At 36.6% G+C, this 26,580-nt stretch overlaps 2 protein-coding genes across 5 annotated transcripts; one reads left to right on the top strand and one right to left on the bottom strand.

Moving 5' to 3' along the window:
- Positions 1-366: 366 nt before the first annotated feature.
- LOC106712945 (lipid storage droplets surface-binding protein 1) lies at positions 367-11,732 on the bottom strand. Of its 4 annotated transcripts, none has more exons than XM_045679182.1 (9): positions 11,618-11,732; positions 7,289-7,413; positions 6,879-7,064; positions 6,316-6,496; positions 5,024-5,229; positions 4,680-4,861; positions 4,473-4,539; positions 1,694-1,792; positions 367-612 (listed from the first exon to the last, which is right to left on the bottom strand). In XM_045679182.1, exons 1-9 carry the CDS (start codon positions 11,715-11,717, stop codon positions 505-507), a joined length of 1,254 nt encoding a protein of 417 aa, XP_045535138.1. In that variant the 5' UTR covers positions 11,718-11,732; the 3' UTR covers positions 367-504. The 4 variants fall into 4 exon arrangements, with proteins under 4 accessions (XP_045535138.1, XP_045535139.1, XP_045535136.1 ...); XM_045679183.1 differs by having other exon boundaries at positions 11,614-11,675; XM_045679180.1 differs by lacking the exon at positions 11,618-11,732 and adding an exon at positions 8,608-8,860.
- Positions 11,733-14,621: 2,889 nt separating this feature from the next.
- On the top strand, positions 14,622-26,314 carry LOC106712935 (cadherin-23-like). The gene is made up of 34 exons (XM_045679269.1): positions 14,622-14,780; positions 15,207-15,278; positions 15,415-15,573; positions 15,729-15,834; positions 15,955-16,102; positions 16,488-16,724; positions 16,930-17,128; positions 17,277-17,563; positions 17,714-17,887; positions 18,147-18,340; positions 18,549-18,666; positions 18,737-18,838; positions 19,151-19,320; positions 19,416-19,594; positions 19,804-19,978; positions 20,152-20,353; positions 20,445-20,586; positions 20,756-20,947; positions 21,068-21,189; positions 21,358-21,576; positions 21,725-21,850; positions 22,129-22,249; positions 22,414-22,511; positions 22,589-22,721; positions 22,822-22,926; positions 23,151-23,320; positions 23,657-23,755; positions 23,888-24,080; positions 24,152-24,261; positions 24,466-24,623; positions 24,922-25,128; positions 25,275-25,439; positions 25,672-25,792; positions 26,217-26,314. The coding sequence occupies exons 1-34, from the start codon at positions 14,660-14,662 to the stop codon at positions 26,304-26,306; spliced, it is 5,214 nt and encodes a 1,737-aa protein (XP_045535225.1). The 5' UTR covers positions 14,622-14,659; the 3' UTR covers positions 26,307-26,314.
- Positions 26,315-26,580: the final 266 nt, after the last annotated feature.

The following is a 26,580-nucleotide window of genomic DNA, read 5'->3' as shown; positions in this document are numbered from 1 at the left end:
TTACGTCTAAACATGCTTTTAATTTGCTTTTTAATTATAGTTCTGTTTGTCACTTAGTCAATAGTTTACACCCGTCTTTTAAAATCAATTTACTTCCCCACGATCCAGTCCAGTGCTGCCACGGCGCTAATGACTCTTTTTTATCAAATGCATTTTATTAAATTACGGACATGGAAATAAAGCAACAATTTATATATCATGGATTTATTTATTAAATTTAATGTGAAATAAAATTAATAATTAAAAAATATTGGTATATTTTTATTGATCTATTAAAAGATTTTATTAAAATTATTCAGTGTACCCTTCACATGATGTGTCGCGAAATAGAATTATTACAGTAGATGTGACTAATTAAAAAAAAAAAAAACAAAAGTGTTATTCTAACCTAAAACTAATAGTTTGCCCTGTTAAATACAAAGATTAAATAAAAGTATTATGCATTTTATTTGAAACATATTATATAGCTCTTTATGATATTCTAGCAGTATAAAACATTAATTTCTAATTGACGCCGTTGATGGCCGCCAAATCGTCTCTGTGCGCGTACATTGAACGCGGCGTTATTTTTTCCCGCTCTTCGTTCCCCGCTAAAAATATGGCGAGGTGCTCCTTGAAATAAATCATTGATTTATTTTTAAATACGTTTTGAAAAAACTTACACTAATACCTATTTCCAATGTGTAAGAGCGTCGGTGACAAAGGGGTTAAGCGCTTGACTTGTAATCTGCAGGTCCTGGTTCGTTCCCCGCCGTGTACCAATTTTTTTTTCGGTTTTCGAATTTTATATATACATTTATGTGGCGTTCTTACGGTGAAGGAAAACATCGTGATGCAACCTGCCCATATCTGTGAAGAAATTCAAAGATATGTGTGACGTCATCAACCCGCATTGGGCCAGTGTGGTTGACTATGGTCTAGTAACCTCTCACTTAGTGCAGATTCCGAACCCCTCAGTGAGGACTTGTTATGAGCTGACGACGCAAATACAGAGTGAAAATTCTTTTTATAAGTCAAATCCTTACTAATATTATAAATGCGAAAGTAACTCTGTCTGTCTGTCTCGCTTTCACGCCAAAACTACTCAACTGATTTAAATGAAATTTGGTACACAGATAGTCTAGAGCCTGAGGAAGGACATAGGCTACACTTTAACGCGAAAAAGGGGTTGAAAGTGGGGGTTAAAGGTTGTATGGAAATATCGTCATTTTTACAGTCAGAAGCTTGAAACTTATTTTTAAGGCTGCTAATCTATATATATAAAAGAAAGTCGTGTTAGTTACACTATTTATAACTCAAGATCGGCTGAATCGATTTGACTGAAAATTGATGGGCAGGTAACTTAGAACCAGGAAACGGACATAGGATAATTTTTACCCCGTTTTCTATTTTTTATTCCGTGCGGACGGAGTCGCGGGTAAAAGCTCGTATCTTTTATATATTCCATATATTTTAACTTTCCCCACTAACTATGTTCTATCTTACTTAATTGTATCTTAATGTAAAACATAGTCTGGAAGAATACATAGGCTACTAATGATTTTTTTTTTCAAATTCCGCGGAGACGGAGTTGCGAACGACGACTAGTTTATTTTATAAAGGATAAAATTGCTTTTTGTTCATACAAGTACATACTTATTATAATTTTTTTGTTATCTTACTGCTTTTTTCGCTATTATCAGTAAATACTTACCAAATAAGTTTTGGAAGTCTCTTGTAATTGATGAAGCAAGGCTTGGAGTTTACTGCGCCAGTTGCGAACCTCCGAAATCGCGGAGTCGACAGGTAATGCCTGATGTTAATGTATAAAATACTGCATAAATAGCTTAAAGCAGAGAATTTAATACTTGTATAGAGCGGACATTATGAGTAGTGACTTCTTGCGTTTTTTAAAATAATAATGGGACATAACGCTATCTGTCACAAGTATCAAATTAGACAACCGAAACTGTACCAGAGGTATATCTACAGAGCTGGGCATTAACTCGTTAATCCGTTAATCGTTAATTAACGAAGTTAACATTTTCCTTAACGGATTAACTTTTAAGTTAAATTCAAAAAGTGTTAACGCTCTTGTTAACTTCCGTTAAATTTCACTTCCGTTAATTTAGTCCGTTAATTGTAACAATAGACACTTATTGACGTGTTGTCATTTTATTTAAATTATGCATCAGGCTACATTCGTAAGTTCGGCTATGTTCGGGGACCGTCGGCGAGTCGAATGGTGACCGAGAACGAGAGAGAACGAGAACGAACGAGTGTGATGCATGTTATACCATACACCGAGCGGCCGGGAAAGACGTGATCAAAAGAGTACCGCAGAATCCTTGTTAGAAAATAGTGACGATTTAACCAAACTTACCTCTATCAAATATTGCGAAGTTTAGGCGCTAGACACCTTCAAAGTTTTTTAATTATTTCACATTTACACAAATATCTCGAAAAGTCTATATTACATTTTATTCACATTAAAACTGGTTTTCATTTATTTAACATCACTTTTTTTTTAGAACATGATTTTGTTATAAAACCAACATAAGGTACGAAAGTACTTTATTCTAAATACAATAATTGTACACTTATATATATAGATAAACACTGCGTTGAATTGCAATCAAAATAATCAAGTGTGCATAACTCTTCAACGTCGTAACTAAATTACAACTAAACTTTGTTGGCGACGAAAATGTTTATTTTAATATTGAAGTTTAAAGACAGCAAAAAATATAAAAAAAAATCGTTTATGGTTCATTTGAAAAAGCGTACAAATAGGATTTTTTTGTCATTGCGTAGATAAGAAACAAACAATGAAAAATAAATTTAAAAATACGAATGTCGAAATGTGCACGCAATAAACATTCCTCGAAAACAAAAGGGATTTAGGTGTTTATTACCGTCGTTTGTTTTTTTTGGGGCTTCTTCATAGTCAACGAAAAATAATTTTGCATTTTAAAAATATGAACAAAGGACAGCCCGCACACAGAATGCGATAACGAACTCGATGGATTTATGGCCCCAACCCTTCTAATGGTCGGGGATGCACGTGCGCTGCACAAAGACAATAGCAAAGATAATTTGTTTGTTTACAAAAAAAAAGTATACGATAAAACGAGAAAGAATTAGGAAAAAGATAAAATAATTATGTTAGTGAAATAATGTTAAATTGTGTTATATTAAAATTAATATATGAAATGTCGGCACAAGTGACCTTTACTATAACATAAAAAACAATCTCAAACAAAATGCACTGAAAAGTAACAAAATAATGTCATGAAAACCCTCTAAACTCTAAAGAAAGTTCTCTTCTTTCTTGTAACATTTATTGTATAATTATTGTTATTTCGCAGTCGGTGTCGGCCGAAGTAAATAGGTGACATTTTATATTTGAGATGTATTAAACATACTTACGTTTATGTCCCTTCTTACTGCATTTTGTTTGAGATTTGAGATTGATATTCTTTTGAATATTACCATAATACGAGTATGTCTCACTGTTTAATAGAAAACTTGTGTTGTCTAAATTTAGTTAGCTCTCTAATTCCGTGAAGATGGATGGTCGATAAAAAAATGACTGAAAAGGTCAATTGTCCATCATTGTCAGTGAAGTATATAAGTGTGTGTAACTAGTGCATGCTATGTCATTAATATCGTACAGGCAGTAGTACATCACCCCAATCGTCAAAATTTTATTTGAGTATATTATATAACTAAACTATAGATAGGATTAGCGCTCGCCCGAGATTTCGTAAGCGCAGTAAAAAAATAGCCTAAGTTCTATAGAAAGTCTTGACAATATCAGTCCATATGATTCGGAGATTATTCGTATGGTCATTTCCCGCTTGCGCCCTATATTCGTAATATAAACCAAAATTAACTTTAACTGTTAACTTTAACTTGCGTTAAATTTTCTTAAATTAAACGCTTTAACGATTAACGAAGTTAAATTTTTATTTAACGAATTAACGATTAACGAAGTTAACTTTTTGATTAACTGTGCCCACCTATGTATATCTATATATATAAAAAAGGCGTGTTAGTTACACTATTTATAACTCAAGAACGACTGAATCGATTTGACTGAAAATTGGTGGGCAGGTAGCTTAGAACCAGGAAACGGACATAGGATAATTTTTACCCCGTTTTCTTTATTTTTTATTTCGCGCGGACGGAGTCGCGGGAAAAAGCTAGTATTTTATAGAGTACAGTTTGGTTTGTAATGTCCTGTCTCTTGATATATGTATGACCGTGAGTTGTTAAAACATATTGCTATTGTGTTGTTAAAGATAATGACAGGGATGACGATATGTTTTATACAGAGATTTTGAACTCAGAAACTAACGGTAAATTAGGTGTCTTTGGCTTAAAGACTTTAGTTGAATTAATAATAGAATAGAAAATATATTCTTAAAACTTAAAAGGAATTTGTGTATTTGATAGTTGACAAAATCGGTGACAAATTATATGTACTTTACCTTCAATAGCGCGTTAGCAGCGGACGATAGATGTTTTGAAATTAACGACATTCCTTGACGAATGTTGCTAGAACAAAATTATTTTTCTTAAGTTGAATTAGATGGTTTTATCGTAAAGCTTATGACATGTCTTAATTTGATTTGTTTGCAAAAAAAACATAAAATTATTTTGTATTAAAGTCATAGTGCATGAAGATTGATACTAACTTGGATAGATCTGTGTGTGTGTAGTTGACGAGGTGCACGACTTTCCTGGCGGTCTCACGCGCCAGCAGCACGACCAGTTCCTCTAGTGTCGCTGGCCGCGCCTGGTTCTCCGGTTCCGGGCAACTCAGTGATTCGTACAGCTGCTTCGCTTTTTTCCATGCTAGAGCTGGGTCTGTCGCTATCTGATGGTGAATTGTAAGGTAGGAATCACATCATCAAATCCTTAAATCATTAAATAAAACTTAAATTGTAAGTAAATACTTAAACATCCTTAAGAAAATCTGCATCGTAAAAAGCTGCTGCAAAGTAAAAAATAACTATCTGCTGAGTTAAGCGTCATTTACCAGTTCTGCGACGTAGACTAGCACATGTATCTGCTCCTTGATGGCCTTAGCCTCTGCGAGCGCCTGTCGCGTGAGCCGGCGCTGCAGCTTGCGCCGCAGCCGTGCGCCGCGCTGCACCGCCTGCGCTGCGCACGCGCGCCCCGACTCCTCGCACGTCCCCCCCACCTCGCCGCCCTCCCCCTCCGCGCTCGTCACTATGATCACCACTATGATCGTGTTTACAGAAACATACACTGATTCTTTTCTGCGTATTACTTCGTCATTCGCCCATGCCTAATATGACTAAAATTATTGTTTTTCTCTTAGTCCATTTATTCTGGCTAGCATTACGTAAGTAAATAACTTTCCGATATGAACATCATACCCAAAAATAGTTCGAGACAAAACAGACAATCTTATAAAACATTGAAGCCTATCAAACGTGGCATAAAATGTAAAATGAGTCATTTGACATTTGACACCTAATAACCCGGCTGACGATAGGTGTCCTATCTAACGAGGCAGTTCGCACGGAGACGGGCGGCGACTATCAGCGTCCGTCCGCCGCACAAAGTCCGAATCATGCTATTTGTCACCCCCAGACGTGATACGATAAGGGTGTTAAATGTCGCGGTAACGTCCGACACAATGCTTGTTCTGGACTAGGAATTAATGAATTTAGACACGATGTGATACTAAGTAGTTAATTAGAGATTTTTTTTTTTCATAGACATTCAGGATCGTGTCAACTAATTCTTTTTTCAAAAACATTGCAACGACCAAATGGAATTTCGGACGCTTTTTGTAGAATTATTAATTCGGTGACAAATTACATTATTAAAAGAATGCTATGATTTGAGAATAATAGCTAATTAGTTGAAACCCTAAGTGACACAGTTGATTACTACATCGAATTTAAAAGCAATTAGACGGTTTGCAGACGATAGGTCAGAAATAAGGGCATAACCTTTGGTTATCGCTACAGCACATTAACATATCAAATTCATATTTTATTTGACTCTAATTAGGATTAATTTCGATAATTACACATACTATAAACCTAAATATAATGCTATACAAGCTTTGAGTTGAGATACGAGTGGCGAGGTAACCTGTGCTATCTGTTTTCAACCCACAAAGGGTTAACATGCTCAGACAATCGTTCGAAGCTAATGCAAGCCACTTTAAAGTTTCAATTCAAAATAACCGCCATTTTACTGCCCCACTTCACTACTCTAATAGCCAAGAGGAGTTTAGCTTAATGTCGGCGAAGGTAGCATCAGCTGTAAAACTCATGACATAAAATTTCTTACCATCAGCTGCATCTTGATAATCCGGTGGCAGGTACTTGTCGACGTACTTGTCAGCGGTGGTTAGCGCCCGTTCCAGCGCGGTGGCTGTGACAGCCGTCATCCGCGAGTCCAGCACCGCAGTACCCAGCTGCTTTACTGAGTCAGCGCGACGCAACACGTACTCACGCGTCTCTGAGTACATCTAAGGAGAAAGGTATTTAATTGTTTATGCCATACAGCTGTAAAATGACATTGGTGGCATGATTAAGGGAGTGTCGTCTGAAATGACCGAAGATCTGGATGACGAAAACTGGTGCACCGAACCTTTTTTTTTTGGTGCACCGAACCTACGTGACAAGGAGATGAGAATATGGGACAGAAGAAGTATCTCGAAGAGGATTCTCCATTTACACGAAGTAATTGTTTTTACATTATGTAAGCTGAAATTTTTGTTGCTTCTAATTTTATTATTATTGTGAAAGTTACGTCTATGATTAAGTTAGTCCTGATTAAAAACAGAAGAGTGTCGTATTGTAGGTCTTGAATATAGATAAATTTAATAACACTTTTCGACTGTAACTTACCATCTGAGGAGGTAAATAAATAGATGGTACTCTTTTCTCCACGACATCTAGCGATTTACAGAGGAACTTATCGAGCTGGTTTATGGGCGTCTGCAGCAGCTGCACGGCCGGTAGCGCCATCTGCACGCCGGTGGATAGTGAACGCTCACCCACGGTTAGATACCAACGGATCAGTGGATTTGAATCCTGGCAGTAGGAAAAATACCAATTTTATTAATTTTGATTCGTCATAAATCGAGTTGTGATGAAATTAATAGGTACGCTAAATTCTCGGTTGCGTAATTATCATATATTTTTTACCGCGAAAAAGAACTATTAAAAGCAAGAAATAACTGCATATTAATGATAAATGAAGAGCAAATCTTGATCCAAGAGTATTTTTGTTATAAGTTAAGTTATGCAGACTTTACCTTGATCCTGAAGTATATTCTTTCTGCGACGCCGATGCCCGACTCGACGATAGGAATCGCGGCGACGCGCGACACCACCTCCAGCTGCGGCAAACCTGCCCGACCCGGCTTCTGAACGCACATCACTACCCGCAAAATGATAATTTGATAAAACACATATATATAATATGAACAGCATAAAGGAAGCTCGCATTTGAAGGAATCCAAGTAAATTTTTCATGACTTTATTTTTTTTGTTCTCGTCGTCAGAGGCGCTTAGAAATTTTTCCTCTTAAATCATGGGTATCCTACATCCTCTGTTGTCTGTTCGTCCATCGATGTTTTTAAATATTACTTATTCTAGTATTTACTTCAATATTTACATTGTGATGTAAATTACGTGCACTTTCGCGACCTCTATTGATTAAATAATGTAGAGGTTACACCAGTTATCGTGGTACTCGGATGCATCAATTATGACTTGGTGATTTACATTTTTTTACTTTTTATTTATAAGAGAAGGCGGGAGACCGACGTAATCAATCATACTAATATTATAAACTAGCTTTTACCCGCGACTCCGTCCGCGCGGAATAAAAAATAGAAAACGGGGTAAAAATTATCCTATGTCCGTTTCCTTGTTCTAAGCTACCTGCCCACCAATTTTCAGTCAAATCGATTCAGCCGTTCTTGAGTTATAAATAGTGTAACTAACGCGACTTTTATATATATAGATAAATGCGAATGGAGTCGCGGGCGACAGCTGATTTTTAATAAAGCTAAATATTAAAGCTATCTCCTATTGAAACGAAGAAAAATAACTTTCAATAGTTATTTTTTCATTTTATATTTGTATAATAGTTTCTACTTCTTGTAATTACAGATATAAAAAGTAGAAACTAATCTTTCTAATATTATAAATGTATAATTTTAAAAGAATGGATGGATCGATGATTGCTAGAAGGTATCAACAGGACATCTCAACGGATCTCGAAGAAATTTGACATAGATGTGTGGTTTGGAAGACATTGACAGTTTTTTTATTAATCCCGCGTGGACAGAGTCGCAGGCGACCGCTAGAGGTATATAAGAAATTACAAGAAATTGAGAATTTCGTTAGGTATTTGGTTCGGTCTGATACACAATTAACATTTTCAAATAATTTCTCAATTGTGTTTTAGTTTGCCTTTGGCCAGTTTAAAAATAGATTCATAGTCGCTTTCGGCTATGAAGCTATTTTACTCTCTCTCTCGACTCTATAGTCGGTAAAAAAATTATGGTTGGTGCAACTTTAGAAGCATTTTTTAAAACTTTCTACTACTTTCACTATAATAACATACCCTCCGCTGGTTCTCCAAGACTATTGCTGACCGCTTTTAAATATTCTTCCGCTCTTTTATTAATCGTCCCTCTGTTTTTTCTATTAATTCCAACCATACATCTACCATTAAATATCTTGCTATAAGCGTCTCCGTTTCCCGCCATTTTGCTCGTTAATTTAATCCGTGCCGGATATTCGTACATTTAAAAATTAAAAAAATATAATGTTGTCTATGGTGCTAGATGTCGTGGTATTCGTACCTCTGTCACCACATTAACTGATTCTGCCACGCCTGTGCAGGATGACATATTGTAAAGGTTATCAAAAAGTTTAAAATACACTTTAATCAATAAATTTAATTCGTGTTATTGACGAATTATTTATCGAGGCCGCTTGTGTAAACAAAAATATGTGTTTCGTATTCGTTTAGGTTATAAATATAAATAATAAACATGCAACCATTCCTTACTCAAGAAGATTATTGCTAAGAAGTTTCAAAACAAAATCTATTTTAAAATTTACTTATTAATATTTCTTGTAACCGTTGAGAATCGAACACACGAACGCTAAATGGATAGTCCGTAGGCTATTGACTAATTTGATTTGTAGGCTATTGGTTGAAACCGAATAAGAAATTGCAATTCTTACAAAAAACATATAAAACTCTTCACTTGAAATTATACAGCTATACCGCTAGACAGTCTTATCGTTTCACTATCCAGAACATTCTATTTTTGCATACTAATATGTTTTCCAATGCATTCCTTTATATACCTATGACATAGTTACTTTATAAACCTAATCATTGTACTTAACACATTTAAAAAAATATGTGCCTACAGTAACACGTTTCTAAAGTAATTGTTGAAAAAAAAACGACGTCTTCCTACCACGGAAATGTACTTTAACAGTGGTAGACGCCAGCAACAACAACATCTGTTGAACGAATTGGCCTCCTCGCCCGGTGAAATACCACGACCACACAGAAGACAGGCGTGAAGAAGAAGCAATTCTGCGTTTCGTCTGATGAGTCTGGTGTCGGAGGCCTAATTTTAGTCCTCTTTTCCTTCCCACCCTTTTCTTTTAAGGAAAGGATGGGAAGTGGAAAAGGAATTGACAGACGAGGAAAATTATAGGAAGGATAAATATTCTCTTTCTGTGAGTCCCTGTCGTATCCTCTGTCGATCAGAGGTAGGCAACGCATCTGTAATTGCAGATGTAGGGTAAAGGCGAGATAGATGCCTCGGTAGGATAGATGCCTCATTTTCATAAAACCTAACATCCCAAACTCGCGACTAAAAATCAATAGTATAACTAAGAGCCGCAGGTACCCTGCACCTTATTTAGCAATGGGCCGTGGTGCGGTGAAGATGCATTTCGCTTATTTGTGGATTTATGTCCGCGGCGAACTTAACAAACACGTCAAAGTTTTAAAGGTAAGTATTTGCTGTTGTATATCTTTATAAGTCGTTATTAATTCCGTTATATTTTTTATTACGTTAATATACTGATTCATCAAGTATGCATCTAGATGGAAATAGTAGCTCTTTTGTTTTTTATTTATTTAAAAACTACTTGGGCATCTATCCCTATCAAAAAGGATAGTTGCCCTGATTTTCCGGGGTATAGGTGCCCCTAGGGGCATCTATCCCTCCATTCACCACGTTGTACCTACTGAATGCGCTTTGAACATATTTTTATGTTCTATTATATTTTATATGTGTTTATGTATATTTATATTTATACTTTTTACTGATTGTAGCAGAACTATGCCACGAAAATACAAAAGAAAGGAAGGAGTCCGAGCTCGAGTATGTTCTTGGACTACAGAACAATTACAGTCAGCTTTCGAGGAATTGGACAAAAATACAAATTAAGGAGAAGAAAACTAAAGGTTTGCCGGTAAAGAGAACTAAAAGAGATGAACAGCATAAGCCTAAAGGTACAAACAAAGATAACTGCACAGAATGATTTGAAAATTATAAACATACGAAGTCTCAATCCGAACTGGATACAATGTGTAGAGTGTCAAAACTGGTTACATGAAACATGTAAATTCTTCAGAAATTATTGCTCAAGATGTGGAAAACTAAAAGCTCTATCCGGTTAAGTATCATTTCAGTAGAATTACAAGATGAAGATCTTTTTGTGTTTTTAAATTTTTTTAAGTAAAGGCTTTTATGAATATGCGTGTTGAAACTTAATAATTAATATGTTATAATAAGAATTTAGAATTTCTGTTTTTGTTGAACAAATGATGTTAGAAATTTATCATGATAATTTTATTTGATCTCATAATTAGAATTAAATTGTAAAGATGACAATTAAAAGATTTTAAAAACTGCAAGATGTTTTTCATTATAAATAAAAAAGACAAAGACAAAAATAAAATATTATGTATAAATATTATAATTTTACAGTATGAAGGGCATGTATCCCGCGCCGCAGGCATCTATCCTTGTTAGTATTTTCATGGTGGGGCAACTATCCATACGGGAAGGCATCTATCCTCAAAAATCGAGGTCCACAAAAAGCTAAAATCTGCAAAATCTGTCATTTATTGGCCCAAAAAGACAAATCATAGTAAAAGATAAAGAATTAAACTAGCTATATTAATAGAAACTATTTATATAAAATTAATATTTTTTAAATTAGGAGTATATTCCAAAAAGTGGGGCATCTATCCCGCCTTTACCCTATACGGGCAGCGGTCGCGTCGTTATTTCGGCGAATTCTGGTAGCCGCTCGCTTGCTTGCCACATTACGATATAAAAAAAACGAAAGTCCGCTTCCTTTTTTTATTTATGGAACTTAAAAACCCTGTTTAAACCAATTTATGTAAACTGTCTCAATTCGGGATTGGATTCCAGATTCCGTGATAATAAAATATTAAACATACAGCACAAAATTAATGTTTGCTTAAATTTTATAACAATAATAATATTTATATTATATTTAATTATTATTCACTACAATAATGTATTTCTAAAGAAAATAAAGTATAGTTAAATAAAAGAATAAAAACTTACTGGTCTGATACAAAGTAATTTTGTGTTTTAAGTACGGCGGAGGGCTTCGGACTTCTGCTTTGGACTGAGATGTGCGAGCCAAAGTGCATCCAAAGGTCATAATACCGGCAACTATAGAGCGAACCGGACATTAATCATGTTACTTTTTCATAAGTTTTACAGCATAACTGAGTGATCGATTGATTAATGATCTATAAATGATTGGACAAAATATTATCTCGCTCCCATACATGTATGTCCAGATCACAAAACCAATGTTTAAAAAAAACTCAAATAATCTACGCTATTAAACTAAGTAATAGTTTGACAGAAGTAAGATATTATAATAATACAGTTCTTAAAATGTAAAAGTTCGCAGTCACAAATGGATATAAAATTTCAACATATACTCAGTAACAATTGTCTTAATTTTGTTTATTGATTGGAAAATATGACTTCCTATTGGTTCATTCTTTATTAATTAAACGAATTAACTAATTGATTTTTATATTTCAGATAATTTTCAAGTGTTTATACGTCCGATTCACTCTTGTGTCAGTGACATATCGGCAATAAATAGCTCGAGTCCGTCGTAGGAAAACTGTTGACCGTCGATAAGAAAGATAACGCTATTACTGAACCGCGTTTACTCAGACAGACAATATACACAAATAGCTATATAATTGCTATTAGGCTCATATTAGATGTACTCATCTTTCTATTGCCGATGGTTATACGTAATAAGGCAGACAGAACAAGTTTGTTTTTTCTATACCTGATATGTATTATAATTTTACATTGGCAACCCGCAACAACATTTGTAGCATGTATAGGCCTGCTTAGCATTGCCAGGCGTCCGGATAAAGCCGGACATAGGTAGGCTTTTTGATTGCGTGTCCGGCCAAAATAAACGGTTTTCCAGCTTTTGTTATGCTTTTTACAAATCCCAAACGAGAGTGTACTTATTAATACTGAGACAAAATCCTAAATAATATAGGGTGTCCGACCTTTCTACCCAAATGTCCGGCCAAATTGGCAGGTCTGTCCGGCTAGTAGGTTTGGCGACCTGACAACCCTAGGCCTGCTTGATCAGTGAAATAACACGACCACACAGAAGACAGGCGTCAAATGGAAACAATTTCGCCTATTGTCTAATAAGTGTGCATACCGTAGGCTTGATTTCAGTTCTTTTCCATCCCTTCCTATGTTGGGAAAAAGGATTAGACTCGACGAGGTATGGGATAATACCCTTTTTCTGTATATCCTCTCCTCTGTCCATGTAAAGTAGGCAGCGCATCGACAATTGCTCGTTTGCCACCTTATACTATAAAAAAATATGAGTGGATAAGATCCCACTTAGTTTGTATTTAGACATGCACTCTACTGTCAGATCTTTACTTTCTAAGAGAGTTGTTTAATTAAAATAAAATGTTCCAATCCTTTCAATTCACAACCGACTACTAATCGCTGCTTAATTGAACTCGAGGGATACATAGAGAAAAACATTTATGTAGTATTTTCTTTAATCAAAGTCGCAAATACAACAAAGCCAAGGTCGATTTGGTTCGCAATGTCTATGGTATTTGTATGTCATATCGATTATTCACCGATTAAGTCCAATTGTGTTTATAGATAACGATATCATATCTATTTAAACATTTTACAAAACATAGGTTACGTTTACACTAAACGTATTTTTAACTAAAACTAGCTGTCGCCCGCGACTCCGTCCGCGCGCAGTTAAAAAAAATGAAAAATAGATGTTGGCCGATTCTTAGACCTACTGAATATGCTCACAAAATTTCATAAGAATCGGTCAAGCCGTTTCGGAGGAGTACGGTGACGAAAACTGTGACACGAGAATTTTATATATTAAATTAATTGAGAACTTAATTAATTTGCTGATGTTATTTCAACGTCTTTATTTGGATTCGGAAAAATGCATATTAGTTTAACTTGTAAAAATACAGTAGGCTGGAAATAAATTTTTACTCCACAAGTTTTAGAAATATTTTTCACATAATTCACAAATGGTTTTTGATTAATTAATCGTTTTGATAATGTGTACATTGCCTTAGCTTTTATAACAAATTATCTAGATCAGTAATAATCTAATCAAGTCTAACAGTAGGTGCAGAATCCAAAAGTATGTTAACAGTTTGAAAAGGGAACTCTATTGCCGCCATATTGTTTATTTTCGCGTCTTTGTTAAAATTAGTGATAGTGCTTTGTTTAAAAAAAAAGTGAATTTATCTTAATTCTCAGGTAGAAGTTTATTTCTTTTTACGTTGTAACCTTTTAAAGCCCTTTATCACACAGTTTTTATCTAAGGGAAGTCTAGTTTGGAATATTATTAGCTATCGATGATTGTACAAAAAATACGGTAATGCCAATATTATAAAGAAAAAGAATTCTTTCACCATCAGAATGCTACATTATCTCTGAGTAAAATAAGCTAGGCGTTATTTTATATTGGTCTAAATATATATAGGGATGAGATACTATTGTTTCTTTAAGTCATCGTCCAAGGTCTGGGTTACCTTTTCTAAAACTTACGATAACTTTCAGTGACGTCATATTATCTTATCGAAATAGTTGAGAAGTAATTTGGAAAATTCTCGTAGTATTAAAAATGTTAAAATATACTTGTTATAAAAATAGTATTCGTTATTATTCTAGTATTTAAATAGAAAATATTTTCTACAGTAGCTAAATAGACTGAGCTAATAATCTTATCTTACTAATATTATAAATGCGAATGTTTAAATGGATGTTTGTTTGAAAGTATAAAATGTCACTAAATTGAAAATGAAAATATACATTTACAGTGAAAATTTGTAGAAGAATTTTCATAATAGTGTCGGAATAAATTTAACATTTGGAAAGCTTATACATTTTTATTATTTTCTAACTGTAACCTTATTGGTGTTCGTCTCATTACGCATCACAATTACTACGGATTTCCATTTGATGCGGAACTGAAACATTTTTGTTGCTTCTTTTAAATCTGTAATCTACTCTTGTCTGTAACTATTTACCTATGTCATCTGTTATTATTATTGGATGCATTATTTGACAGAGCAAAGAGATCGTGGATCATGCAAGATGGGCGGGGACGTACGAGTAGCAGTGGCGTTGATAACGCTATTTATGTATCTTGATGTCTCTCTGGTCTTCTGTCAAGGTAAGTAAAATAGTTTCTTCTTGAAAGTTACCTATATCTGTTATTCTTTTTTTATTATAAGGTGGCCAACCAAAAGAGGAAGGCCAAGGGAGTGTGATGTTGCCTACCTTTTATCAACAGAAGAGGAGACTTGCAGAAAGAGAATATTTCCCCTTTCTATCCCCTTCTCTATCAATCCCTTCCTTTTAAGAAAAGGGTGGGAAAGAAAAAGTATTAAAATAAGGCCTCTGGAATGCACACATATCAGACAAAATTCGGAATGACTTCCTTTTGCCGCGTGCCTTCTGTGTGGTCGTGGTATTGCAGCGGTCGAGCCGACCCATTCGTGCAACAGTGTTGTTAATGCTGGCGTCTACCACTCTTAAAAATTTGTCTTCTTATTTCCATGATTAGATGATCTTCACATTGTAAAATTCGTTTTCGCAGAAAGATGTTCGTATATGACGAGTATACCACGCGAACCGAAACCAGACGATCTGCCTGAACTCAATTTTGATGGTAAGTAATCTTCATATTTTTACATCGAAAGAAAAAATTCTAAGTTTAATATTTTATTCAAATTTTAGTTTAGATTTTCTTATTCTAACTAGTTATTTATAAAAACTTTGTCTAACATTTTGATTACATAATTTAGGAGTACCATTCGGAGAGAGACCGTTCACGCCTGGCCCGGAACGTGATGACGTGTGTATGGACGATTACTTCCCCAACACGGATACCACTGGCACCCAGATCATCTATATGGAGGAGGAGATCGAAGGAGATGTGCCCATTGCTGTTATAAACTATAATGGTATATTAACAATAACACACTATAAGTACCTTCACTCAGAAAATACTGAGAAAACAATAAAAAATAATTAATTACCAGCTTTAAACCTCTACGACACTACTGTACCTGAATTCTAACTAATAGCACTGAGAACTAGATTGTCTGTTTATTTCCAGGTACCCAGGAGCCGTATATAGCGTCCTTCATATCTGGGTCTTTCAATCTGCTCGGCCCTGCAATACGAAAGGAAGATGACAAATGGTTACTGTACATTACGCAAAGGTATTCATCAAATTCATTCATTCTTGTATACCTTCGAAATAGTTGTAATAAATTATATTTTTGCCACTTCTAAATTGATATCCCTTACTTAGCTATCGTACCTCGATGTTTTAAATTTAGACAGGATTACGAGACTCCGGGCATGCAACGGTACATGTTCAACGTGCGGGTGGACGGCGAGCCGCTGGTCGCTGGCTTGTCTCTGCAGATCGTGAACATTGATGATAACGATCCTATCATTCAGGCTTTCGATGCTTGTCGAGTGCCAGTGAGTATGCTCCAGATATATTACATAGAGCTAGACACCATTTGAGATTAAGAAGCGGCTTTCTTGCTTTAAACTTTAGATGAATAAATGGATGGATATTTGTTAGAGAGTATATCCGTAACGGTTCAACGGATCTTGATAAAATTTGGCAGGAATGTTGAACATAGTCTGGAAGAACACATAGGCTACTTAATTTTGTAAGTAACGAATAAACTTATAAACTAAAGGACTCAATTTCAAAAAATACTAATACGGCATACAAAGCTACAATAATATAGGCTATATTTATAACTAGAATTCTTTTTTTTTTAAGAATAAAAATGACTAGTGTAATTAACACGTAAGGACGTTACAAAATTATTAAAACTACTTTTAAAATTTTCAGGAGCTTGGTGATCCAGGTTTAACAGAGTGTGTCTATCAAGTAACAGACGCGGATGGAGAGATCAGCACCCGGTTTATGACGTTCGAGATCGACAGTGATCGGGGAGACGAGAAGATCTTTTACATACAAGGAGATAACATACCGAACGAGTGGTACAGGATGACGATGACTATTGGATTGAACACATCGCTCAACTTTGAAATAAACGCCCTTCATGTATTTAGAGTCACTGCATATGTAAGTTGATTTAATTACTTGAAAAAGAACTTCGAACTGCTAACAAAATCGAGCCAATTCAAGGACTTATTTTTGAAAATTGCATTTGTTTAGACAATTCCACTTAATTGACAGAGAGCATTCAGAGAACAGCATTACCATCTGAACGACAACTTACTTTGGTTTAGTTGTAAAGGTAAAAAGATTTAATAACAAATGTTTTCAGGATTCGTTCCCCAACAGTCATACCGTAACCCTGATGGTTCAAGTAGTGAACGTGGAGCACCGGCCGCCGCGCTGGATAGAGATCTTCGCGGTGCAGCAGTTCGATGAAAAGACCGAGCAGAAGTTTAACGTGCTCGCAATAGATGGCGATACTGATATCAATAGACCGATATACTACAAATTAGAAACAAATCCAGAAGGTATAGGATTTTTCAAAATTTTCATTTTAAAATTCTGTCAGCTTTTACAGCACATTTTTAGGGTTAGTAGTTAAAGAATATTGTGGTTTATTAAGGTTCAGAAATTAGGTGGAAAATATTTCTCATTTTCATCATTTAACATTTCCAGATACTTTCTTCAATATAACAACAATAGAAGGAGGAAGAGAAGGCGCGGTCTTTCATGTGTCTCCAATAGACCGGGATGAGCTGCAGAGAGAGGTCTTCCAGCTGTCTATCATTGCATACAAAGAGAATAATGAGAGCCTTTACGTGGTAGCCAATGTCGTCATCATCATCAATGATATCAACGATCAAAGACCAGAGCCACTATTCAAGGAATACTCTATAGACATTATGGAAGAGACGCCTATGACATTAAATATAGAACATCTGGGCTTTCATGACCGGGACTTGGTGAGTAGGCTTCATACTTAGTGTTTAACTTTTCAAATAGTTCAAGCGCTATTTGACATTCATTTTTATGGCGAGGACCTAATTATGGTGTATATCATGGTCGTAAAAGGTGCCGTAAAGTTGGTAAAAAACTTTTTTTTATTCGGGCAGGGTCAAAACGCACAATACAGCGTGCACCTCGAGAGCGTATCTCCTCCTGATGCGGCGAAAGCTTTCTATATAGCGCCAGAAGTGGGCTACCAGAAGCAAGAGTTCATCATGGGTACCCTCAGCCACTCCATGCTGGACTATGAAGTGCCCGAATATCAAAATATCACTCTCCGGGTATGATAATGCTTATCGAAAGCTTTTTTATTGTAATAAGTCAAATTTCACTTCTCTACAAACGATCATATCGATTTGGCCAACAAAGTGATGACCGACGTCACTATGAGTAGTGAAAAACATGTAATTTTAAATGATTTTTTAACAGCCATTTGGTTTGTTGATTAGTTGCATCTTAGTCTCTGTATCTTTAACTATGTTACTTACTGTAAATATTTTTTTATTACAATTTATTGTTATTCTATTCTTCCAATAAAAGGTGGTAGCGACCGATCTTAACAGGACTGATTTCGTGGGCGTTGCTACCGTGCACATCAACCTGATCAACTGGAACGACGAGGAGCCGATCTTCGAGCAGGACGCGCAGACTGTCAGCTTCAATGAGACGGAGGGTAGCGGCTTTTATGTTGCCACTGTGCTCGCGAAGGATAGGGATATTGATGATAGAGTTGTGTGAGTATCACGTTATTTAAACGGCTGAAATACGACTGCACCATCACTTCACATCAGTTGAATCCAATCTGTTTGCAAGTTTTTGTATGAGGAATATAGGGTTTCCCTTAGTTACCAATTAACGATAATAAAGGCAAGAGTCCTGCTACTGCATCAATCTTCAACTGGATAATTTGAAGATATGATAAAAAATTTTTGTTATATATAGTCACTCGTTGATGGGTAACGCAGGACAGTTTCTCAACATCGACAACGCGACCGGCGCGATCCACGTGGCTATCAACGATGCCTTCGATTACCATAGACAAAGCGAGTTGTTTGTGCAGGTAAATTTAAATGTAAAAGATAAAGGATTATTTTCTCTATCTTTTTTTATACTTCATGTTTCAATGTCAGGTGCGAGCGGACGATACCCTGGGTGAGCCGTACCATACGGCCACATCTCAACTTGTCATACGCCTTATCGACATCAACAATACACCACCCAGTCTTCGATTGGTAAATAACAACTTGCTTACATATAAGTACATACTTAGATATTTACAATCACCACTATCAGCCTATTTCCTTGCTCAGCATAGGTCCTTCCCAAATGCCTTTCACATAATTTCTAAATAGTTATCTAGCAATTTTTGTTGATAACACTGCTGTTAGTAACAAATATGCAACATGTAATTGAATAAAAAAAAATCCATCCAAAAAATTATAATTTTCCTCTAATTTTCTAATTTTCCTCTTAGACAAATGTCTTATCCTATTAAATAAGTAAATAGTTAGTCCTTAAAATTCATCTAGTCTTTTTGAATTCAGCCTCGTGGAAGTCCTCGTGTAGAAGAGAACGTCCCTGAAGGCATGGAGATCACCCGCGAGATACAAGCAACAGATCCAGATAGCACCGCCGAACTACGCTTTGAGATCGACTGGACCACATCATATGCGACAAAGCAGGGCCGAGAAACTGATGCGAGAGAGTACCACAAGTAACGATCCAGATATTATTAACACTTGTAATATCCAAATGCTATACTTAAAGAAAAAAAATCATCACGATCAGCGAAAATCATTCTATCCACAGTTGCGTAGCAATCGAGACATTATATCCGGACGAGAATAAGCGTGGCGTGGCGCAGGGCCGCGTGGTTGTGCGCGAAATAAGACCCAACGTGACCCTCGATTTTGAGGAGTTCGAAGTGCTCTATCTGACCGTCAGAGTGCGCGACATTAACACCGAGATAGGCGCTGATTATGACGAATGTAAGTTACAAAGAAATATTTATCATAGCACAAGTTATACCTTCATAAGTAAGTCAAGATATTGAGGTCATTATAAAAGCATTATGTCCTAATGACACAAAGCAAATGCTTAAACTATTGCTACGCTTAAAGTTATGAAAATTACTACACAACTAGTTAACATGAGAGCTTTACGATGATGTCATTAACAAACTAAATCAATATTTCAGTGACATTCACAGTGATCATAGTAGACATGAACGACAATCCGCCTGTGTGGTCTGAGAACAGTCTGAACCAAGAGTTACGAGTGCGCGAGAACTCAGGCACGGGAATCGTAATAGGATCGGTTCTGGCCACAGATATTGATGGACCACTCTACAATCAAGTCAGATACACCATCGTGTTAGTATACTTACTTATATTCATTCAACGGCATGAAAGCATTTTAAAAGGATATTCTTATGAAACTGCAAGGAGAAATTCTGTGTTAGAGTCTTTAGATTTCGAAATTAAACCAAATTATGTACCCATTGTTATGTTTTGTATAAGTTTCATGACTTGTAATTCTTCCTTAGACCTAGAAACAACACGCTGGAAGACCTCGTGAAAATAGATTTCTACACGGGGCAATTGGCAGTCGACAAACCGGGTGCCATAGACGCCGACATCCCGCCTACCCACTACCTGTACTACACGATTGTGGCTAGCGATAGATGCTACGAACCTAAACCTGAAGACTGTCCCCCAGATCCCACTTATTGGGAAACCGAGGGCAATGTAAGTAGTCACTATTTATGTACCTTCAGATAACAGGCCAGTTGTAACACAATTGGTACATAAGAGTTCATTTTTTTAACCTATATTCCAGATTACAATCTACATAATTGACACCAACAACAAGACGCCTCGTGCAGAGACTGATGAGTTCGACGTCGTAGTCTACGTGTACGAGAATGCCACCTCCGGTGATGACATCGTGTACCTCGTGTCCAGCGATGATGACAGAGACGGTGAGTTACTGTAGAAAAAAGATTGATGCTAGTGAGAGTAGAGTAGAGAGTGATGGTAGAAAGAGGAAAATTAGGGTATTAGGAATTTAAGGGCCCACATTAATAATCTTTCAAAATCCTTATATATTTTTTTGCAATAGTACAGTTTAAGGTCATAATTATCTTTCAGAAATGTACAATACGGTGCGGTATCAGATCAACTACGGTTTCAACGTGCGCCTGCGCAGCTTCTTCTCAGTGGACCTGGACAGCGGCCGATTATACGTCAACTACACCACGGAGGAGACGCTGGACCGTGATGGAGACGAGTCCACGCACACCATATTCTTAAATCTTATTGACAATTTCTACTCTGAGGGAGGTACGAATAGTTCTAGTTAGTTAATCAGTTTGACGAAAGACAATAATATCAATTTTAAGCAATCCATGTAAATTTTAAGCAATCCATATTAATTATAGCCTGTTAATTAATCAATTTCAGATGGTAACAGGAATCAGAACACGACGACAGTGGAAGTGATACTGCTGGACGTTAACGATAATGCCCCGGAACTGCCTGAGCCACATGAATTATCCTGGTCCGTGTCGGAGAATCTCACAGAGGTCAGTCTACTGGCCAACTTCGCTTATTTGCCAATGTAGTAGTAGTATAGGGGCTATAGTTTACACAACTCCACTACTAGCGCGTATTTTGTGTGAGGGTAGGCAAAGTTTACTCCAGCCACATCAGCTAGCCCTCGCAAAATCTTATATACGAAGCGTCCTTTTCAGGGAGTCCGCCTAGAACCGGACATCTATGCACCAGACCGCGACGAACCGGACACTGACAACTCGCGCGTTGGCTACGACATCCTCAACCTGACGCTCACCAACCGCGACCTGACCCTGCCACGACTCTTCAACATGATACAGATACAGAACGTCACAGGAGAGTTGGAGACTGCAATGGACTTGAAAGGATACTGGGGAACGTATTCTATACATATACTAGTGAGTTTCATATTATTACTGTTGTTCTACTGCTCATTTAAGAAGATTTCATACTCTATTCTCTATTCAGCATAGTTTGCTAAAACGGAGCATTTATTTAAATTACTTAATAGTTTTACTTTCATAAAGTCAGTTTTATACTCTGCAGGCATTCGACTATGGCCATCCACAACAAAGCTCTGAGGAGCACTACGAGCTCGTAATCAGACCATACAACTTCCACGAGCCGGTGTTCTTATTTCCGCAGCATTCTTCCACAGTTAGACTCGCTAGGGTAAGTGTCATGTCAAGTTATGTCAATATAGTTATTATATATACTCTATAGCTCTATACTCATTCATTAAGAAATATTACAAACTAGCTTTTACCCGCGACTCCGTCCGCACGGAATAAAAAATAAGAAAACTGGGTAAAAATTATCCTATGTCCGTTTCCTGGTTCTAAGCTACCTGCCCACCAATTTTCAGTCAAATCGATTCAGCCGTTCTTGAGTTATAAATAGTGTAACTAACACGACTTTCTTTTATATATATAGATATTGATTGTTTTCAGGAACGAGCCATGGTAAACGGTATGCTGGTGCTGGTGAACGGAGAATTCCTGCATCGCATCACAGCGACCGACGAAGACGGTCTCCACGCCGGCATTGTCACATTCTCTGTCGTCGGTGACGGTCAGTTTAAAATGTTAACACTGTTTACTTTAGAAGTTGTTTTGAAATACAATTTCACTGACGCACCTAAAGGAGCTTCAAAAATCCTTAAGACTTGGTGAGAGTACACGTGTAATGCAATTGAACCATTTTGAGCATATAAGTGACTTTTAATACCGTTTCAGCGGATGCTGAGAACCACTTTCATGTGGTGAACGACGGCGAGAACACGGGCACGTTGATGTTAAAGCAGCTTTTCACCGAAGTCACCAAAGAATTTCAAGTAAGGTTTTATTATTAACTCAGCAACCAAAATGTTAATAACACTCAAAATGGTATATCTTATATTGTGACCTTTAGGTAACTATACGAGCCACTGATGGCGGCACAGAACCAGGCCCGCTGTTCACAGACTCAACGTTGAATATCATATACGTACCCACGCAGGGTGAGCCGGTATTCTCCGTCAGTACAGTGCATACTACTTTCTTCGGTACGTAAAATAAATTAACTACAAAAGTTAGCAGTATTTAAGAGGATATGTATATTTGTATATATGTGTTTGGTTTAATAACTTTACTTTTACTTCGTAGAAAAAGAGGGAGGCTTGGAAGAAAGCCAGCAGCTTCCATTAGCAGAAGATCCGAAGAACTATCGCTGTACCGATGATTGTCACCTCATTTATTACAGGATTGTCGGTAAGAATATACAATATATTTTATTAATAGTTGGTTCAGAAGAAGTTATGATGCTTTGCAACACGACTATAAAGTGATTCTTTATTTTACTGTCATTTGAACAAACCATAACGCGTTCTATTTCGACCTCACCGCCATCTAGAGAGTTGATACGTATATATAAAAGTTATTGTTCGAATAGATGAGAGACTGATACCATAACAATGTCTTGTATTTCTACATAGATGGCAACCAAGGTGGGCACTTTCAGCTGAACGCACAAGACAACATCTTACGTGTGGTGCGAGAGTTAGACCGCAACACTAGCGCCGAGCACACTCTGCTTGTGGCCGCCTCCAACTCGCCAACTGGAGGGTCTATCCTTCCTGGTTCCACACTCACCGTATTTGTTACAGTAAGAGAGAATCTATATAGGCCAATTAAAACTAACCTTTATTCACTCAGATCGTAGTCGTAAAATTTATACTAATGAAAGATAAAAGAATTATAAGTAACTAGCTATCGCCCGCGACTCCGTCCACGCGCAGTTAAAAAAAAATGAAAAATAGATGTTGGCCGATTCTCAGACCTACTGAATATGCTCACAAAATTTCATGACAATTGGTCAAGCCGTTTCGGAGGAGTACGGTGACGAAAACTGTGACACGAGAATTTTATATATTAGATTAACAAATTAACTTATCTAAATTTATTTTGTATCCTCAATAATTAATTTTTATATAATTTAAAGGTAAGAGAAGCAAATCCTCGACCAATCTTCGTGCGATCACTTTATACAGCGGGAATTTCCACTTTAGATACCATCAACAGAGAACTACTCACTTTACAAGTAAGTTTATACACTGTCATTTTAAGTTTGGTTGAATTAATGACAATGGCATGACAACGGCACGAAGGACACAGGATAATGTCATGAGTCATGACAATGAAGTGAAAATACTTTTAATTTCATACTAAACAGGCGACACATTCTGAGGGAGCCACAATCACCTATTCGGTATTGAACGAGACAATGCAAGTGGATCCGAGTCTGGAAGCAGTGAGGGGCACAGCATTCGTACTGAACCCGACGAGCGGCGTGCTCACACTGAACATGCAACCGACAGCTTCCATGCACGGCATGTTCCAGTTCCAAGTCCTCGCCACAGACACTGGTAAAAAGCATTAACAGAATAATGAAGAAAAACTTGTTGCCAGATATTGTAGTTAATTATATTATTTTTAGAAGGAGCCACGGATACAGCAAATGTGAAGATATATTTGATCTCATCAATGAACAGAGTGTTCTTTATCTTCGTCAACACGCTGGAGCAAATTGAGAAAAATAAAGACTTTGTAAGTAGAATTAGATGTCACGTCACCATTACACAAGTTCCATCTCGTTTGACAGAAGAAAGATGAACCAACCTGACTTTAAGTTGAGTTTGTTAAATGTTTCTTTCACTTTTAAACTCAAGTTATAGTCTGGTACAACTTTTCTAATTTAATTTCTAGACAAGTCAATTTATTCTTTTATCTCGTTGGGTTCGTTAATTTCAGATAGCCCAGACTTTCAGCATAGGGTTCAACATGACGTGCAACGTGGACCAGGTGGTGCCGGCCACAGATAACAGCGGCGTCGCGCTCGATGACCTCACCGAGGTGCGCGCGCATTTCATACGAGACAACACACCTGTCACCACTGACGTCATCGAGGAGTCAGTATTGAATACTCTTAAAATTATCTGTATTGAGGATATCATAGCAAGTATTATGAAAAACTGTAATGTATTATAATTTGAGAAGAGTTTAATTTCCAATTCACTCAGAGATACGAAGTTATCGCGGAAACAAAAGGTTTGATTCAGAACTTTAGTTCCATCAAGGTGAAGACAGAACATTTCATAAAACTAAATTTCTCAGAATCTGTTTGGAAGTAAGGGTATTAAGGATATTAATCCACGCCAAACAAACGGCGCTACTAGCGCCATACATGAACCCTTTTGTTTTCCCCAGATTGCGCAGTGATACTGCACTCCTGCGCACCGTGCAGACAACACTGAACACGGAGCTGCTGGTGCTGCGCGATCTGGTGACCGGAGACAGTCCTACGCTAACACCTGCCGCCGGCCGTAACGCTGTCTACGTGCTAGCCGCGCTCTGCGCTCTTCTAACGTTGATATGCCTTGTATTGCTTATAACATTCTTCGTCAAGAGTCGCGCGTAAGTATAAATCATTTAATGACTGCTTATAATGGTACTTTCATCTATTTATAGGTTAAAAAACACACCGATTCACCAGAAATTTCATAATAAATTTCAATAACATTTATTAATACTTTTGTATATAATTGAAAATTCAATTTTAGACTAAAACGTCGTCTAGAAGCACTGTCGATGACAAAGTACGGATCGCAAGATTCAGGCCTCAACCGTGCGGGGCTGGCGGCACCCGGCACCAACAAGCACGCCACCGAGGGCTCAAACCCTATCTGGAATGAAGCCATCAAAGCCCCCGACTTTGACGCTATCAGGTAACAACACCGTGCAAACGTTGAAACAATACGTTAGGTACTAAAGCTATTTTGCTTAAACTTTGAACATCATACTAACTGTATGATTCAGCTCTATGAATATGAATTTACTGCTACACGAGTCGTCTAATTTACTAACGTTGTGTTTTGAGTAGTTTTATTAGTACTTTGGTATAGACTATAGATGTAATATAACACTATTCGATGCATTAACAGCATAATTTACTTTCAGTGGCGACTCCGACGATTCAGACCTGATTGGAATTGAAAACCTGCCGCAGTTCAGAGACGACTACTTTCCGCCAGAGAATAGCTCAATACGAGATATCGATGTTCTCAACGATAATAACAAAGTATTTTTAATTATTTAAAACTCTTATATGGTCATAATGACCATATTTTTAATAACAAACTGTGCTAGGAATTTAAGTTAATCCTAAAATAAATATATAACAGCTAACACTCACGCATATATTCTGTGTCAGAACCGACTAGTTTCAAGTTTATCGGGGTCTCTTATTCAGGGTACTTGGAACTGGTATTATTTCTTGCACACGGTCCATCACTGATCGTGGGTTTTTGAGACCAAAATCTTCATTTAAAACATATTGTTGTCTATGTTATATCAAAGATGAAAGACGGGGTAATATGTTTCGAAAATGTTTTGGGCTCGGAAACCGTCGGTCCGTGAGACATCGGATAAATGCGTCAATGTTAGACGTTTTTTTTTATTTTATTTAAAGGAATGTCTCAAGAACAAAACTTTTTTTTTTTCAGGTTAAGGATACCGTTGCAAATCATAGCAACAATTTCCAGTTCAATACAACTCCCTTCAGTCCGGAGTTTGCCAATGACTTCAAACGATGAAATCTTGAGATTACCTTCTATAAATTATCAATTGTTTAAGTGTGTGATATTAAAATTAAGAACTTAATCTTATTCATAATTTTATATTAAATTCAATATATACTTGTTTTTAATTTTAACATTGTTTTAATTTAACTTTCCTACATTTCGTTACGTTTTTTTTAAAATATGCAATATTTATATCAGGTTTGGAAAAAGGAAATCTATATTTTTAGGTAAACTTCAAGAATTTATTTAATATATTTCAGGTGAGGGTCAAATATATACGATATTT

The sequence above is a fragment of the Papilio machaon genome, chromosome 9, assembly GCF_912999745.1.
Source record: "Papilio machaon chromosome 9, ilPapMach1.1, whole genome shotgun sequence".
Classification (NCBI taxonomy): domain Eukaryota; kingdom Metazoa; phylum Arthropoda; class Insecta; order Lepidoptera; family Papilionidae; genus Papilio; species Papilio machaon.
Note: the sequence above shows the minus strand (reverse complement) of the source record. Positions and strands in the feature narration are given on the sequence as shown.

What these genes read in the sequence shown, in the direction of transcription:
- LOC106712935 (XM_045679269.1), top strand. Translation starts at nt 14,660, where the DNA reads ATGCATTATTTGACAGAGCAAAGAGATCGTGGATCATGCAAGATGGGC. An exon ending in ATTAGAAACAAATCCAGAAG is followed by an intron (nt 17,129 to 17,276) that starts GTATAGGATTTT and finishes TAACATTTCCAG; the next exon opens with ATACTTTCTTCAATATAACA. An exon ending in ACCACTGACGTCATCGAGGA is followed by an intron (nt 24,624 to 24,921) that starts GTCAGTATTGAA and finishes TGTTTTCCCCAG; the next exon opens with ATTGCGCAGTGATACTGCAC.
- LOC106712945 (XM_045679180.1), bottom strand. Translation starts at nt 8,791, where the DNA reads ATGTACGAATATCCGGCACGGATTAAATTAACGAGCAAAATGGCGGGA. An exon ending in TTTATTTACCTCCTCAGATG is followed by an intron (nt 6,497 to 6,878) that starts GTAAGTTACAGT and finishes CTTTCTCCTTAG; the next exon opens with ATGTACTCAGAGACGCGTGA. An exon ending in CTGCTAACGCGCTATTGAAG is followed by an intron (nt 1,793 to 4,472) that starts GTAAAGTACATA and finishes CATTAACATCAG; the next exon opens with GCATTACCTGTCGACTCCGC.